We start from the raw sequence: 15,251 nt of genomic DNA on the forward strand, positions 1-15,251 counted from the left end.
ATTATTTTTTTTTTTATTTGTGCATCTCTGCAAATGAACGCCTCTCTTTTTCATCCAAAACTACTTGGCTCTAGATAGACAGAGCATGTGCTCTTTCTGTCTTGGTTGGATGCACAGATCTTTTATGTGCAGTGCTTTTTTCTCCTGTTGCCTAGACGATCACTAGCTTTCACTGAGGATGTCTGGCTGTCGCAAGGATTTTGACGTGAAACAGGTTTGGAAAATCAGATGGAGATGGTTTGGCCATCAGTCATCAACATCTCCTAATGCTGTAGGTGGCAGCTGCCAAGGAGACCTCTGGAATCGAGGACAAAATGGTATAACTGGTAAAAGAAAGTTTTTAGCTTCAGGGAACCTGCCAATGCCATTAGCTTCGATTGGATACAGAATACTCAACCAACAAGAATTTAAAAATTCACTTCCTTGTCCTATGGCATCTACCTGTGGAGTCCCTACATCTGAATTCACAGCAAGGGACAGTGAAAGAGCACACTGCTTCGAGAATGCAGAAGCTGATGATGGAAGAAGTGGAGAAGAAAATGAGTCTGACAGCAGTTCAATCAGGTTAGGGTACTTAATCTCAAAATGATTTAAAACTGGTAGCGGTTTGATTAGACATTTATTGTAGTTTTATGTTCTGTGCTAAAATCCCCCAGCTATCCTTTATCACTGATTAATATGATTTTCCATAACACTTTAATCTCATGGTAGTAAAAGTGTAGAAACCATAATGAATGACTGTACATGCTGTGTGAACTAGTAATTGTGGTTATGTTTAAAAAAAATGTAATGAGCAGTTTTACCATATCCTTTACAACTGTCATTAAAACTTAGGAAGAGTATTGATGGGGGGTTTTTTCTAGTAAAACTTCAATGTATACTTTAACAGAATATATAACATTTGGATTTACTATTTCCATTTGTTACCTGTTTGAAATAATTGTAAACATAATTTTCTATATGCTTTGAGGTATTGAAAAGAATCATTGTGGTCTTGTTAGAATGTAGACTACTTTCTATATTTGATATACTATGAAGTTTTATGTAAGAAAAGGGAGTAATTAGGGAAGGGGAAATGGGACTTGGTATACCGCCTTTCTGTGGTATTTTGCAACTACATTCAAAGCGGTTTACATATATACAGGTACTTAGTTTGTACCTGGGGCAATGGAGGGTTAAGTGACTTGCCCACAGTCACAAGGAGCTGCAGAGGGAATCGAACCCAGTTCCCCATGATCAAAGTCTGCTGCACTAACCACTAGGCTACTCCTCCACTCTAGGAGATCTGCTTCCTTTATAGCTAAAGGTAAATGTTAGAAAATATTAATAAACAGACTTTGTTGAAATCTTTTTGTCGTACTGCTTAAAATATTATTTTGGATAAAGTAATGCAGTTGCTTTGTTAGTCCACTTACCCTATAATTCTATAAAAAGCCTTAAAAATTGCATGCGCAAATTTGGGTATGTGCCCAATTTGCTTGTGCAATTTAATTGAATAATGAGCTAATTAGCACCAATAATTGTTTTTAACAAGCAATTATTGGTGCCAATTAGAATTAATTTACATGTACATGTGTAAATGTAGGTGCAAGTCAAAAAAGGGGGCATAGAAATGGAAGGGTAATGGGCGTATCGGGGGCATTCCTTTCAGTTTCACATGTAATTATAGAATAAGGCAGCATTCATGCCCGATTTAGGCTCAAGCATTTGCATCATGTTTCCATTGGTGTAAATGGCCACATCTAAGTGTAGTTGCGGTTCCTGGGCGTGCTGTTTTATAAACTGTGCCTAACTTTAAGCGCGGTTTATAGAATAGTGCTGAGCGTTTTTTTTCAAAGCTGATTTTTTTTAGGCGCCATATATAGAATTTAGTCCTTAATGCAGAGAAATAAATGTTACATAAAGCAATCATTTTTGTTTTCATTTTTTTTTGTTCATTAACCTTTTGAACATACTGTATATTATTCTGCATATTGTGGCACAGTGTCCTGATTAATGCTGAAAGGGGAAGCCACATAGCTTCCTTAATTTCAAGAACTGATCCGATTGCACTGATTTTCATCTTAGTTTGCCAGTATTGTCTGTCTTTTGCTTATAAATATAGCTGTGACATTCTAACCATTGGGGGGGGGGGAGACTGTTTTCCATTTATGTTGAAATAGGTGCTGTACAGGAATGTAGAATTATCCTAATTGAAGCTGTTATGTTGTAAATTGAAGATGACCCTGAATGTGTGTGTGTGTGTTTTTAAAGAGCTGCACAGTAATTTGAGTAAATCGGGAGGGAATGGGGGGGGGGGGGAGCTGTCACTTCATGTCTACTGATGTTTTAAGAATTATTCTATCATACTGTAATGCTATTGTAATTCCATTAGCTATTGTAAAGTGCTTATGTAAGGATTTTAGCAGGAAATAATTAGAAAAGTTGTTCTCCTTTTTTACATTTTAGTGGCATCCATATCACTCATATCATTTCACAGTTACCGGTATCTGCTGTAGCACAGCACAATTCATGGTCTAAACAGCTCTGCTGGAAGATTTAAGTGGTGCATTACAGCATAATTGGGGACTTTTTATTAGCTATCATTGATTTCTGCTTCAGTTTTTAAAAATCTGCTTTCAAATATTTTACATTGTAAGGAGGTACAATTATTTTTCATAGGACCAGTAGCTTAATAGACCTACTGGTGATAAATCAATCTAGTTAATAGAAGCATAGAAAATGATGTCCGATAAAAACCATATGGTTTCCTTAGCTTTCCTCTGGACTGGCCCAGGAATGAACTGATGAGTTGTGCACTCCTTCCAGCAGGTGGAGACTGAGAACTTCTGACTCTGGGAAACCAATAAGAGCCCTTGCCATGTGACCCTAGATTCAGTATTCTCAGTCTCCCATAGGTGGAAGGAGGTGAGCCCTTAGTCTCCTCTCCTCTCTTTCTATCTTTTCTATTTTGTCTACAGATTAAAAAAAAAAGCAACTAGAGAACCTTCTGTGCACCGTGATTACTAAATATTCTAGGGGTGTCAAACTCGGGGGTACCGGGTCCCTCTCCCTCTATCCTCCCGCTTTTTTCTTCCACCTTTCAGATCTTCATTTGGGCAGGGAAGAGCTCTACCCCTTTGGAGGAAGGGTATTACAGCTTCAGGAGAGGCAGCCACTAAAAAAAAAAAGGTTGATCATCAGCTGTTTCCCCTCAGCATGAACGAGCAGTGCAGCTCTGTTCTCGCTTGACTGCCATTGTCTCTCCTGTACTCTGTATCGTGTTTAAAGTCTCGCAGGTTTTTCTCGGGGTTGGCAGTTTTTCATTCGCTGTTCCATGTCAGAGAAACTCCGCCGTTGCGGAGCCTGTCAGCGGCGGGGGGTAGGAGCTTCCAGCGCCTGCAAGTACTGCACCGTCGTCGATTCTGCTCCGGTTCCTGCCTTGTCAGCTTCTTCGGCAGTCGTTTCTCCTACCCCCTCCCCCCGCCCCTGACAGGCTCCGTATTGGTGGAGTTTCTCTGACATGGAAGAGCGAATGAAAAACCGCCGACCCCGAGAAAAACCTGCAGAGAGGTTAAACACGATACAGAGTACAGCAGAGCCAGGAGAGACAATGGCAGTCAAGCGAGGACAGAGCTGCACTGCTCGTTCATGCTGAGGGGAAACGGCTGATGAGCAACCTTTTTTTTTTTTTAGTGGCTGCCTCTTTCGACGCTGCAATACCTCTCCTCCGAAGGGGTAGAGCTCTTGCCTGCCCAAATGAAGATCTGAAAGGCGGGAGAAAAAAAAACGGGAGGATAGAGGGAGAGGGACCCGGTACCCCTGAGTTTGACACTCCTAGAATATTTAGTAATTTCGGTGCACAGAAGGTTCTCTAGTTGCTTTTTTTATAATCTGTAGACAAAATAGAAAAGATAGAAAGAGAGGAGACTAAGGGCTCACCTCCTTCCACCTGTGGGAGACTGAGAATACTGAATCTAGGGTCACATGGCAAGGGCTCTTACTGGCTCCCAGAGTCAGAAGTTCTCAGTCTCCACCTGCTGGAAGGAGTGCACAACCATCAGTTTATTCCTGGGCCGGTCTGGAGGGACTAAAGGAAAGCAAATTAGCAGGTAAGATCTAATTTCTTCATTTTGATATATTCTCATTTGAAAGATGTTGCCATCTCCTTTATATATACCAGTATATAATATGTAAACCGCTTTGTTGTGATGTTTTTCTTGTATACCACTAACACCCTCTATATAGAGGTTCAAAGCGGTTTAACAATCAAAATCCAGAAAAAAAGGTTGAATTTAAGACATAAATAGATTTGAGTAGATATGTTTTCAACTGTTTTCTGAAAGAAAAATAATTATTAAACCCATGTAATAGCTGAGGTAAAGAGAGCCAAAATTGAGAAGCTTGAAAATAGATTGACGATACCAAAATCTGTTTATATCTAATGCCATTAAAGGAAGGCAATAGAAGACAATATGGATCTCGTACTGTCAAATGTCCACGAATATGAAGAAGAGACTAATTTGCCTGGGAAGTCCCGCTGTTGGCAGGAAGTCTGGCTGCGCGTCTCTGGTGAGTGCGTTTTTTTCCTGCCATTGGGGGACGCATGGTATTGGCGGCAGAGGCCACCATAGGAGGCTCGTGTTGTGAGAAAGCATTGGCAGCGGGGACATGTGCTGCCAGATGCACAGAGGCACAGGCAGGCACCAGGGACTTCTTTCTCCCGAGTGGGATTCCCGCTCTGAGGCATTGGGTACGCGCAGCATTTTCTTTTGACTCCTCCCGATGTGGCTACCGCTTTCCAGCTGTTGGCGGCTTCACCTCTGCTATGGGGACCCCTTCAGGCTTTGTACCAACCTCTCCTGATTCGGGGGAATTGTTTTGTGCCCAGATTTCATCCTCCTTTTTCTCCACGTCCACTGGTTGAAGTGGCTTTTGCCCCCTCAGCATTTGTCTGTAGCCCGCCACTTTTGAGGTTTTCTTCTGGTACAGTAGTGGCTTTGCTACCCTTTGCAGTAGATCTGGTGTTCCAAGAGAGGTGGCTGGGTGTCATGTTGGAGGTGGGGTCATTGGGACCCCTCTCTGCTTCCCCCTCAATAGCTTCGGGCTTGGGGGAGTTTTTACGCCCATCTCAGGCAGATGGGTTCTAGATGGCAAGGTCTTCCAGAAGGAAACTGATGGTCCTTCTGCAGTGTGCCTTTTTTTTCGGGATGCATGTCAGCCGATCTGGGGGCTTCTCTGGGGCTGGAGGCTTCTGATCTTTCTCCCAAGTTCATTCTGCTGCTCCATATGCCTATATATTGCAGAAGTCTGGTAGGGGAACTGACAGTTCCTATTCAGTTCAGCCTTTGGAGATTTCTGGCTTGTTCCGTTTCTCAGTCTCCACTGATGGACCCTGCCCCAAAGAGGGGATGTTTACTCTCCAGCTCAGCAACAGAGACCATTGCTCCCCTGTCTTCCTATATTCGGAGGGAGGCTTTTCTGGGCATCCTTTTCTGCACAGAGGCAGCAGGAATCGCCTCAGCTGGAAAGCCATGTTTACCTAAGTGGGTGTATTGATGGCAGCAGTCTCCAATAGGCCTCTCTGTCTGTTGTGAGTTAAGATTTTCTTTTAATTCCTGCATTGGTTAAAGTCTGTTCCTGGAGTGGGAAACAGTGAACAGCATCAGAGCAGCGCTCCTTGTGTGTTGGGCTGCTGAAAGGACCTATTTAGTATTTTTCTTTACAGACTTTTTGGTCCCCTCAGTTTTTTCTCTGAGGGCAGTTGCTTAACCACCTTGAAAATTTCCTTCATTTCCTTTGTGGAACTCTCTTTGTATTGGCAGTATAGGTATTGCCTACGGGCACACCATCCCGAGTGTACCTGATCTCCTCTGATCTCGGAAGCTCAGTAGCGTTTGGCCTGGTTTCTGCTTGGATGGGAGACTGCCTGGGAATACCAGGTACTGTAGGCTTTCTTTTTTTTTTTTCCTGCACCTTTACAGTGCTGTTGGTTCCACGTTTCTGTGGGAAATGTTACATATTGTTATTTTCTGGGTCTAGTGCTCTGGTCTCTATGGTAACCATGGAACATCAGTGCTGCCATGGGGGCATTATCTCCAGGTGTACTAGTTTCAGCAAAGTAGTTTTTTTTTGTGGAAGATGGCTGGCTTTCAACCTGAAGGTCACAGGTTTAAGGCTGGTTTGTGCATCATATTAGAAACTGTGGCCCTCAGCTCCTTTTCATATGGGGCATATTTTACTTCACTTTTCCATATTGCTTGCCTTGACAAGCAGTTCTTTGCATAGCTGGGACAGCTAACACTATGCTACAGTTGCAAAGGTTAGCTATGTTGGTTTCCCACAGCAGCTCTGCTCTTCTAGTATTGCACTCTGACACTGGTCAAATTATTGCATACCAACTCCAGTTTCCGCTGTATCAGCAGCACCTCTAGCTAGCTGTATGTAGTAGTGTTTCTTAGGCTTTGATTGCAGTTTTGCACTTTTTCTTTGTATTGGACATCTATCTATATTGCAGAGCTACTTCAGTTTAGCATTCTTCCCTGCACTTCTCCTCTAGGAAGTGTTTCTGCTCTTTCCTCTTTGGCCCCCTCATCTGCGATTTCTGTGGTTGGCTGTTCTGGGCCCTCATGTTCAGTTCCAGGTTTGCCTTTCAGCAGGGCTATGGCTCCATGCACCTTTTCCTAGGTTCGGGAGTGTTGCAGCATTCTCCTTAAGGATGGCATCAGAGTGCACCCAGCTCTAGACGAGTATCGAAAGTCAATCTTCCCGGGTATTCTTACTGTTGGAATTCTTGGGCTGTGTGGTCACCCTTCAGAGGAGCCACCTTGTCCAGTCCCAGACAGCTCTTGTACCATTTTTTTCTTGACCAAGGACTGGGTGCATTGTCTGCTCGGGGTGCCGAGTCCTCAGGCCTGGCAATACATTCATGTCTTGGGCTCTGTAGCAGCCACTTTGGAGGTAGTGCTGTGGGCTGTGCTCACATGTGACATCTACAGCTCTCGCTTCTCAGCAGGTGGTCTCCTGTGTCCCAGGAGTCTCAGCGGCGTCTTCCGTGGCTGTTCTCTGCATGGCTACGCATGAACTGGTGGCTCCGCAATTCCTCCCTGTGAAAGGATGCTGTGGCGCTTCCACACTGGATGGTGGTGGTCACGGATGCAAGTCTCTTGGGCTGGAGAGCTCTTTGCCTCCTCCTTCTGCCTCCAGGGCGGTGGATGGCACGGGAGACGGTGTGGCCGATCTCCTGCCTGGACCTACTTTTGGTGCTGTTAGTCTTCTAGCCTTGTAGTACATATTGCAGGCCAGGCAGTGCTTGCACCATTGGAGAACACGAAGTCAGTGGCTTCTTCTTCGACAGGGTGGGACTCGGAGTCGAGCCCTGGCCACCAGGGCGCATCGCCCACATGGAGTGGGCACAAGACTTTGTGTTCTGTTTCTCCGTGGCCCACTTCGCGGGCTTTTACTACAGTGAGCTCTGTTTTAGTGCCATCTTCTGGTATCAGCGAAATGGTTATTCTGCACCAGTGTTTCTTCAGTTTGGCCTCAGGTAGAGAGCTATGGAGGTAGATCTGATGGCGTCCCAGCTGGACGCCGAGGGCAATTTGACAGGGCTGGTTGTTCAGCTGCTTCTTTAGCTGGAGGAGGTTTTTTGTTAGTGTTTCCTCAGTGGCCTATCTGCGGCTGAATTCTTTTCAGACTGCTCACCATCGGGGTCGTCATTCTGGTAGCTCTGGATTAGCCACGACTCCCTTGGTCGGATCTGGTGCGGCTCCTTTTGGCACCTCTTTTGGATTCCAGTCAATTATGGGCTCTTCCTTCAGGGTCTGTTTCAGAGTGGAGGATCCCTTTCACTTTGGTCTTACAGCCTTGGTTTTTGAGAGGTCAGCTCTGAGAAACAAGAGTTCTTTGGACACAGTGATTTGTGCTCTATTGCTGGCTTGTATGTGGTCCACTTCGACCGCGTTTTCTTGGGTGTAGAGGATTTTTTGAGGCATGGTTGTGGCCAGTGGTGTGCTGGTAAATGTTTAACAACAGGCTCTCTCCCCAGTCCACCTCTGCGCCCCCCCCCCCCCCAAATTGCAGAGCTGGCTATAGCCGGGGAGAGAGCCTGGGGGGGCAATGCATTACTCTCTCCAGGAAAAAAAATTAAATGATCCCAGGTTCCAATCTAATTCATGTTTAATGTGAGATAAAATGCTATAAATAAGTAAATAAATATAAACTTTTAATGTTGAGCACCTGATTCTCAAAGTGGACATATTCCAAACACTATAATGAAAATAAAATGATTTTTTTTCTACCTTTGTTGTCTGGTGACTTTTTGTTTTTCTGATCATGCCGGCCCAGTATCTGATTCTGCTGCTCTTTATCTGTCCTCTTAACTCAGTTTCCAGGGCTTCCTTTCCATTTATTTCTTTACTTTCCACCTTTCATCTTCATTTCTTGCCCTACATCCGTAAGTAAAAGCTGGGTCCTACTCCGCAGACTTGACTGTCCAGTGGATCCAGCTTCTGCCTATTTTCTTCATCCATGTGCAGTTTTTAACCTCTCTTCCTTTTCCCTCATCTCATCTCCTTCCTCATTCTTCCCTCCCCTCCATCCATGTCCAGCATTTCTTCTTCCTCCCTTCCCTCTCCTTCATCCATGTCCAGCATTTCTTTTCTCTCCCTTCCCTCCCCTCCATCCACCCATGTCCAGCAACCCTCCTCTCCCCCCTTCTCTCCCCTTCATCCACCCATGTCCAGCAACTCTCCTCTACCCCCTGCCCTCCCCTCCATTCACCCATGTCCAGCAACTCTCCTCTACCCCCTGCCCTCCCCTCCATTCACCCATGTCCAGCAACTCTCCTCTACTCCCTGCCCTCCCTCCATCCACCCATGTCCAGCAGCTCTCCTCTCCCCTCCCCTCAACTCCATACACCCATGTCCAGCAACTCTTCTCTCCCCTGCCCCCCTCCATCCATCCATACCCAGCAATTCTCTTCTCTCCCTTAACTCCCTCCATCCATACCCAGCAATTCTCTTATCTCCCCTGCCCCCCTCTATCCATCCATACCCAGCAATTCTCTTCTCTCCCCTAACCCCCTCCATCCATACCCAGCAATTCTCTTCTCTCCCCTGCCCCCCTCTATCCATCCATACCCCCCTCTATCCATCCATACCCAGCAATTCTCTTCTCTCCCCTGCCCCCCTCTATCCATCCATACCCCCCTCTATCCATCCATACCCAGTGATTCTCTTCTCTCCTCTGCCCCACTCTATCCATCCATACCCAGTGATTCTCTTCTCTCCTCTGCCCCACTCTATCCATCCATACCCAGCAATTCTCTTCTCTCCCCTGTCCCCCCTCTATCCATCCATACCCAGCGATTCTCTTCTCTCCCCTGCCCCCCCAGCCATCCATACCCAGCGATTCTCTTCTCTCCCCTTCCCCCCCAGCCATCCATACCCAGCAATTCTCTTCTCTTCCCTGCCCCGCCCCCCTCTAGCCATCCATAACCAGTGATTTTCTTCTCTCCCCTGCCCCCCCCTCCAGCCATCCATACCCAGCGATTCTCTTCTCTCCCCTGATTAGCTCCATCGAAGCGGCCATGTCATTTGAAGCCCTGCCCGTCTCTAGCCTTCACTTCGTGAGTTTGTTCCCTCAGAGTTCCATGCTCGCGGAAAGAGGAAATGATATCAGAAGGCGGGACTCTGAGGGAACGAACTTACGAAGGGAAGGCTAGAGATGGGCAGGGCTTTCAATGACTTGGCTGCTTCGATGGAGGTAATAAAAACGATGTAACCCCCCCCCCCCCCACATGGCAGTGCAGGCAAACGAGGGCAGTGGTGGGAGGTGAGGTAAACGGGGTAAGCATGGCTTGTGGCGCCCTCATGCCATGCTTACCTCATTTACCAGAGCTGGCTCGCCCTGCAGAACAACCGGCTCACAAGATCTTAAAAAATTTTAACAACCGGCTCTTTCGAGCCGGTGCGAGCCGGCTCCAGCACACCACTGGTTGTGGCCCATGCTTGGTCTCCATTTTGGGCATCTGTTCCTCAGCGATTGATTTCTTTCTGCGGGACTGGTTGCTGAAGGACCTGGTCTCTAATTCACTTTGGGTTCAGGTGGCGGTAGCCTGCTTCTGGGAGAGAGTGTCGGGCTCCTCTCTGGCTTCAGACCAGGGTGGATGTTGTGCATTTCTTGCAGAGTGCTTTGCTCCTCTGCTGCCTCAACCTTGTTTGCCCTGAAACCTTGTTCTTGTTCTCTGAGCCTAGCTTTGGGCTCCTTGTCTACTGATCATTGCTTCGGACTCCTATTGATCCTTTGCAGAAGGCTTCGCTTAGGAGCTTACTCGTGAGCGGTGTTCTTGGTTGCCAATTCTTCGGCACGCAGAGTGTATTTTTAGTGCTGTCATGCCAAGTTGCTTTTCTGCAATTTGCTGAGTCTGGAGTGACCTTGCATATGTTTCCCCCTTTTCTTACTGGCTGTGGTTTGGTTTTTCTTCTTGATCAGTCTCTCTTTCTTCCCTCCTTTTTGGGAGGTGGATTTTCACGTGGAGTACGCGGCACTTAGTTTTCTTGATGTTTGGAGGGTTCTTCGGCATTCACAGATGTTGCATGTTTTTCAGCGTTCGGATCTTCTTTGTCCTCGCTGGTCCTTGCCGTGGAAGGGCGGCCTCTGATTCGACTTTTTCACGTTGGATTGCAGATAGTTTTTTACATGGATTTTTTGGAAGGTCGCGTCCTGCCGGTGGCATTGCAGGCTCGTTCCACGAGGTTGCTGTCAACCTCTTGGGTGAAACAAGTGTGCTTTTGCTATTCGGATGCTGCCTTTGCAGCGGCAGTTCTGTCTTGGAGAGCGGTGATTTCCCACCCTAATTAGAGATTGTTTTGGTACATCCAAGCAGTTCCTGGGTTCATCTGCTGCATTCGTTAAGGAAGGTAAAATTATGCCTTACCTGATGATGATTTTCTTTCCTTTAGTAGCAGCAGATGAATCCAGGATCTCGCCCTCTGTCAGCCACAATCGTTTTGCCTGTCCTTTAGTTTAAAAAAGGTAGAGGATCTCAGACTTTGTGATGAGGGAATAAACTATGCAGAATCTTACAGAATTTAAGTTATTGAGTGAAGAAATGTATTTTTTTTCTGTTGTGCAGAATTCCCTGAGAAATAACTTTTAAAAAAATTGGATAGCCAAGGAATGAAGTAAGATGAAGGCTCTGGATGTGGTGTGCCCTTATATGGCAGACTAGCCCTTCCCGGTACATCCTAGGATGCACCCCATTGGGCAGAGCACCACCATTTTGTAGACGATGGTCCTGGAGGCAGGAGCCAACTGGACATCGCTGCTGCCTCATTTAGATATAGAGGGGCCAGGGGAGGCTTGGAAAAGAGGTTGGAGGGTTAGGGTGTGCCACTAGACACCACAGAACTTTTTTTTTTTTTTTTTTTACAGTCAGGACAGGCAGGTTGGTTGGGGTGGGGAAAGGGAAGGGTGTCCACTAGACCACCAGGAGTTTTTGTTTTAATGTTAGCGGATGGGGAGGATAGTATCTGGTTGGGTCGGGGAGAGGGAGGGAAGGGGCCAATAGGGATTGGGTTGGGGAGAGATAGGCCACTAGACTACCAGAAATTGGGCTGATGCAGAAATCAATGCAGGGCAGGGTGGTTGGGTGGGGGTGCTGCTAGAGCCACACTCCTCTCAGCTAACTCTTCTATGCTACCCCAGACCAGGCAAAAAGCTTCCCACATACAACATTCAGGGGAAACTTTCTTTTTTTTTTTAATTTCATGGTTGCGGAATCTATAATTAGTGCATTACTATGCATTTTAATGTAGTCTGCATTAAGGGTTTCTGTGCAAATTAACACCTGCGCTAAAGCCCTTCCTGCATTGCTCAACCAGTAAAACCCGCACTTTAACCATGTTAAACTTGCAGTAAGGATTTCTGCATCAGCCTCTTAGGGGGTCTTTTACTAGCTTGAGTTACCTGCAGCAGGGCCCATAGGAATATAATGGGCACTGCTGCAGATAACTCGAGCTAAGATTTGTTTACTTTGCGGTCACTTAATCTCAGCTGTTCGCTTTCTTATTAGGATATTTTGTATTTCTTTCTACACTTTGGTACTTTTTTTGATGCATGAACTTGGCCTTACTGTGTTTTTCCCTCTATGAAGCCTTATTCAGGATCTTCTGTTGGCCTTTTTATCCACTATAATTTTGTTGTTTGATTTCACTGTCTGCTTTTCTCATCATGTCAGAAAAGAGAGCCAGCGGCTTCAAACATTGCCTATGTTGTTTTACAAAATGTCCTTAACTGACCATCATGTGAATTGGATGCATTATCTGAGCACAATTATAAAGGGGAAACCAAAGATTAACTGGAGTCCCTGGTATTGCAAGGGAAGTAATTTGGGCAGTCTAGATTAGCCTTGTGTCTATTATCCGCTGTCATATGTTTCTGTGCACTGTCTTGACTTTATTCCTAGCCTAGGTTATTTATGCCCAAGTGAACAACGACATCAGTTTAATTCCTTCTGTCCTACAGTCATGGGGTACACTTTGTAACCATCTGACTTGAGGATCCTGTAGATCATATCATCATCTGACCGTATTCCTGCTCCGATAATGCAGTTTTTGAATCTGTTCATATTCACTATCCCTGCAGATGCTGCTGTGGGACATTCCTTCACTGTCAAAACTATGAAAGTGAGGCAGCAGAATACCTTTTTGGTTGTGTGGGTCTAACCAAACTGTGTCCCAGCCCCAAATCTTCACAGTTGGTGATGCTATGTGAGGCAGAAAGTTAGTTGGGCCCTGGTGGCCCCACCCCATTTTAGTGCTTGTGAAAAGAGTTGTATATTGGAATCATCTGGAGAATATACCTGGTTCATTTCTCTTACCTGATCCCACAGAAGTCCAGCTGCACTTCATCCATGGAATCAAGTGGAGAATTGGCTCAGTCTTCATATACTCTGTTCTGAGGATGTCCCTTGAGTCCTAACTAGCTGTACATTAACCTAAGCAAACCTTATTTCAGTGCGGAGAAGTGTTCCAGATAGAGAAACACTACAGCCTGCTGAAGTACTCTAAAGGTAGTGCTGACCTACGGCCATTGCATCACACACAAAATTTCTATTGCTTTTTGTTGCATTTAAAAGCAAACTTGCTTGGGAATACTATTGTTTTGCCACAGTTTTTGAAAAAGTATTTTAATACTTTCTTTGAATATTTCAGCTTTTTTCTTTGCAGGTTCAGCGTAACTATTGGAAATGTTTGTTCAGTCATCGAAAGAAAACAGGCTTGATCAGATTTTTCATTTACTGATATAACTAGTCAATTAGATATTATCCTGGTTCCTCAAATTTTAGGAAGCAAAACACAGTGGTAATGACCAAACAAACAAGAATTAATGATCTGTTACAGAAATGTCCTTTACTATGATAGAGCACATAAATCTTGGAAGGTGCAATTCATCCAGATTTGACACGGGTCATGTCTCGGCATTAACACCTTCATGAGGAGTTCATAATACTGAAGAACTACGTAATTTTCAGTTGTTGTGAAACTATAATAAATGACCGAAAGAGTAAACTTCCTGTTTCCTGCTGCGGGAGTCAGACGCTAGAGAGGGAGGGCTCCGGTTAAAGAGAGGAGCGGAACAGTATATAGTTAATGCTGCCATGTGTACAAGGCAAATTTGGAGGAACACGTGTGGCGGGGGTAGGATGAGGTGCCGGAGAGCGGTGGCAGCAGAGGAAAGACTGCCAGTGTGCAGCGGACAGGAGAGAACAAGCTGCAGGAGCATCAAGGAGGGAGGGGGACAGAGGTAGGAGAGAAAAATATATGCAGGAAGGAGGAAGAGTGAGAGAGTCATGGATGGTAGGAAAGAAAAGAAAAAGCTGTCAATGTGTGTAGGGGTAGGAGAGAAAAAGCTGCAGGAGCTCCTGGGGGGAAGGGAAATGAGATTGTGCCAGTGGAGAGGAAGGGAAGGAATGAGATAAGATGCTGCCTATAGAGAGGAAGGGAAGAGAGATGCTTCCCATAGAGAGGAAGAGATGGCTCCCATAGAGAGGAAGGGAAGAGAAGAGAGCTGGTGCCCATAGAGAGGAAGAGAAAGAAAGAAGAGAGGAAATGGTGTCCATGGGGTGGGAGGAAAGACCGTAGGAGATGGTGCCCATGGAGGGGAGGAGAGACAGAAGGAGAGAGGAGATGGTGCCCATGTGTGAAGGAGAACGGAAGGGATAGAAACAAGACAGATATAAGGAAAAAGAAAAATGACAGACAGCTCAATGTGAAAGATGTTGTTATAGGGGAAAAAGAGAGGAGGAGAGAAAAGAAATAGTGAGGAGAGAGGAGGACCTGAAAATAGAGTTCAGAGCACGGACAGAGGAACAGAACCAGAGACAGGGAATAAGATGATTAGAAAAATAAAATCACTGGGCAACAAAGGTAAGAGAAATGATTTTATTTCAGTTTAGTAACTGAAGTACAATTTGTCAGTTTTGAGAATTGACATCTGCAGTCTATATTTTGCACTATACGGGTGAAAATGTGAGGGGGACACTTTATGCAATTAATCACACGATTAAAAATTTTGATGCGATTTATAATACGGTTAACACTTTTAACCAGTGAACAGCCCTAAATTTCACTTTCCTAAGTCTGTTTTTGAAGAGCGTGATCCAGGTCCCACTCCTTGTTTTTTCACTACTATAATAAAGAACACCCCTTCTTGTTTGTTTGGTCATTCCCACTGTTTTTGTTTCCTGGTCATTGTGACTTGTGGGATTTTTGGTGGTTCACTTTTTTTTTTTGTCCTCAGATTTCAGTAGTTTAGTGTTTCAAACTACTTCCCTACCTTTTGCTAGCTGTGAGGTCAATTGACTAAAATTAGAACAAAAAGAACAAACATAAGTTTAGAAAGAAGTTCCTCTTTGTAACTGGCAGGAAATAATATTTTTCAGATTTATCATTCAAGAATGACTTTTTCTAATGAGAAAGCCTTCAGGAAGATCCTGCCCTAAGTACAGGAAATAGGTTGACAGGGAAGTAAGTGCTGCTAGCTGAAAGTCATAGCCCAAAGGAGAAATTATACGCGCACTTGGTTTCTACAAAAGCCATACAGTCAGAACAGTGAAAGAAATCATTTTATGATTTAACACTTTAAACAAGTAGGAATTTAAGTATGCAGAGGCATGGGTTCAGGAATGCCTTCCAACATAGATTTGTAGAAGGGGTGCCTGTGGTGTAGATGTAGAGGGGAGGTTGTCCTACAGCAGTGGTTCTCAA

At 45.1% G+C, this 15,251-nt stretch overlaps 1 protein-coding gene across 3 annotated transcripts in view; it reads left to right on the plus strand.

Annotated features, from left to right (window-relative positions):
- The window catches only part of KLHL5 (kelch like family member 5), a 141,323-nt gene that overhangs the window by 33,752 nt on the left and 92,320 nt on the right, over positions 1–15,251 (plus strand). Inside the window, exon 1 of one of the 3 annotated variants that reach the window (XM_030191300.1) lies at positions 164–564. The exons of the other annotated variants lie outside the window; for them this stretch is intronic. Within the exon in view, the coding sequence (XP_030047160.1) occupies positions 179–564 (386 nt within the window). The 5' untranslated portion in view covers positions 164–178. Of the gene's footprint in view, positions 1–163; positions 565–15,251 lie in introns of those variants that run through there. 3 annotated transcript variants of the gene reach the window in all.

This window comes from Microcaecilia unicolor, chromosome 2 (assembly GCF_901765095.1).
Source record: "Microcaecilia unicolor chromosome 2, aMicUni1.1, whole genome shotgun sequence".
NCBI classification, from domain to species: Eukaryota; Metazoa; Chordata; class Amphibia; order Gymnophiona; family Siphonopidae; genus Microcaecilia; species Microcaecilia unicolor.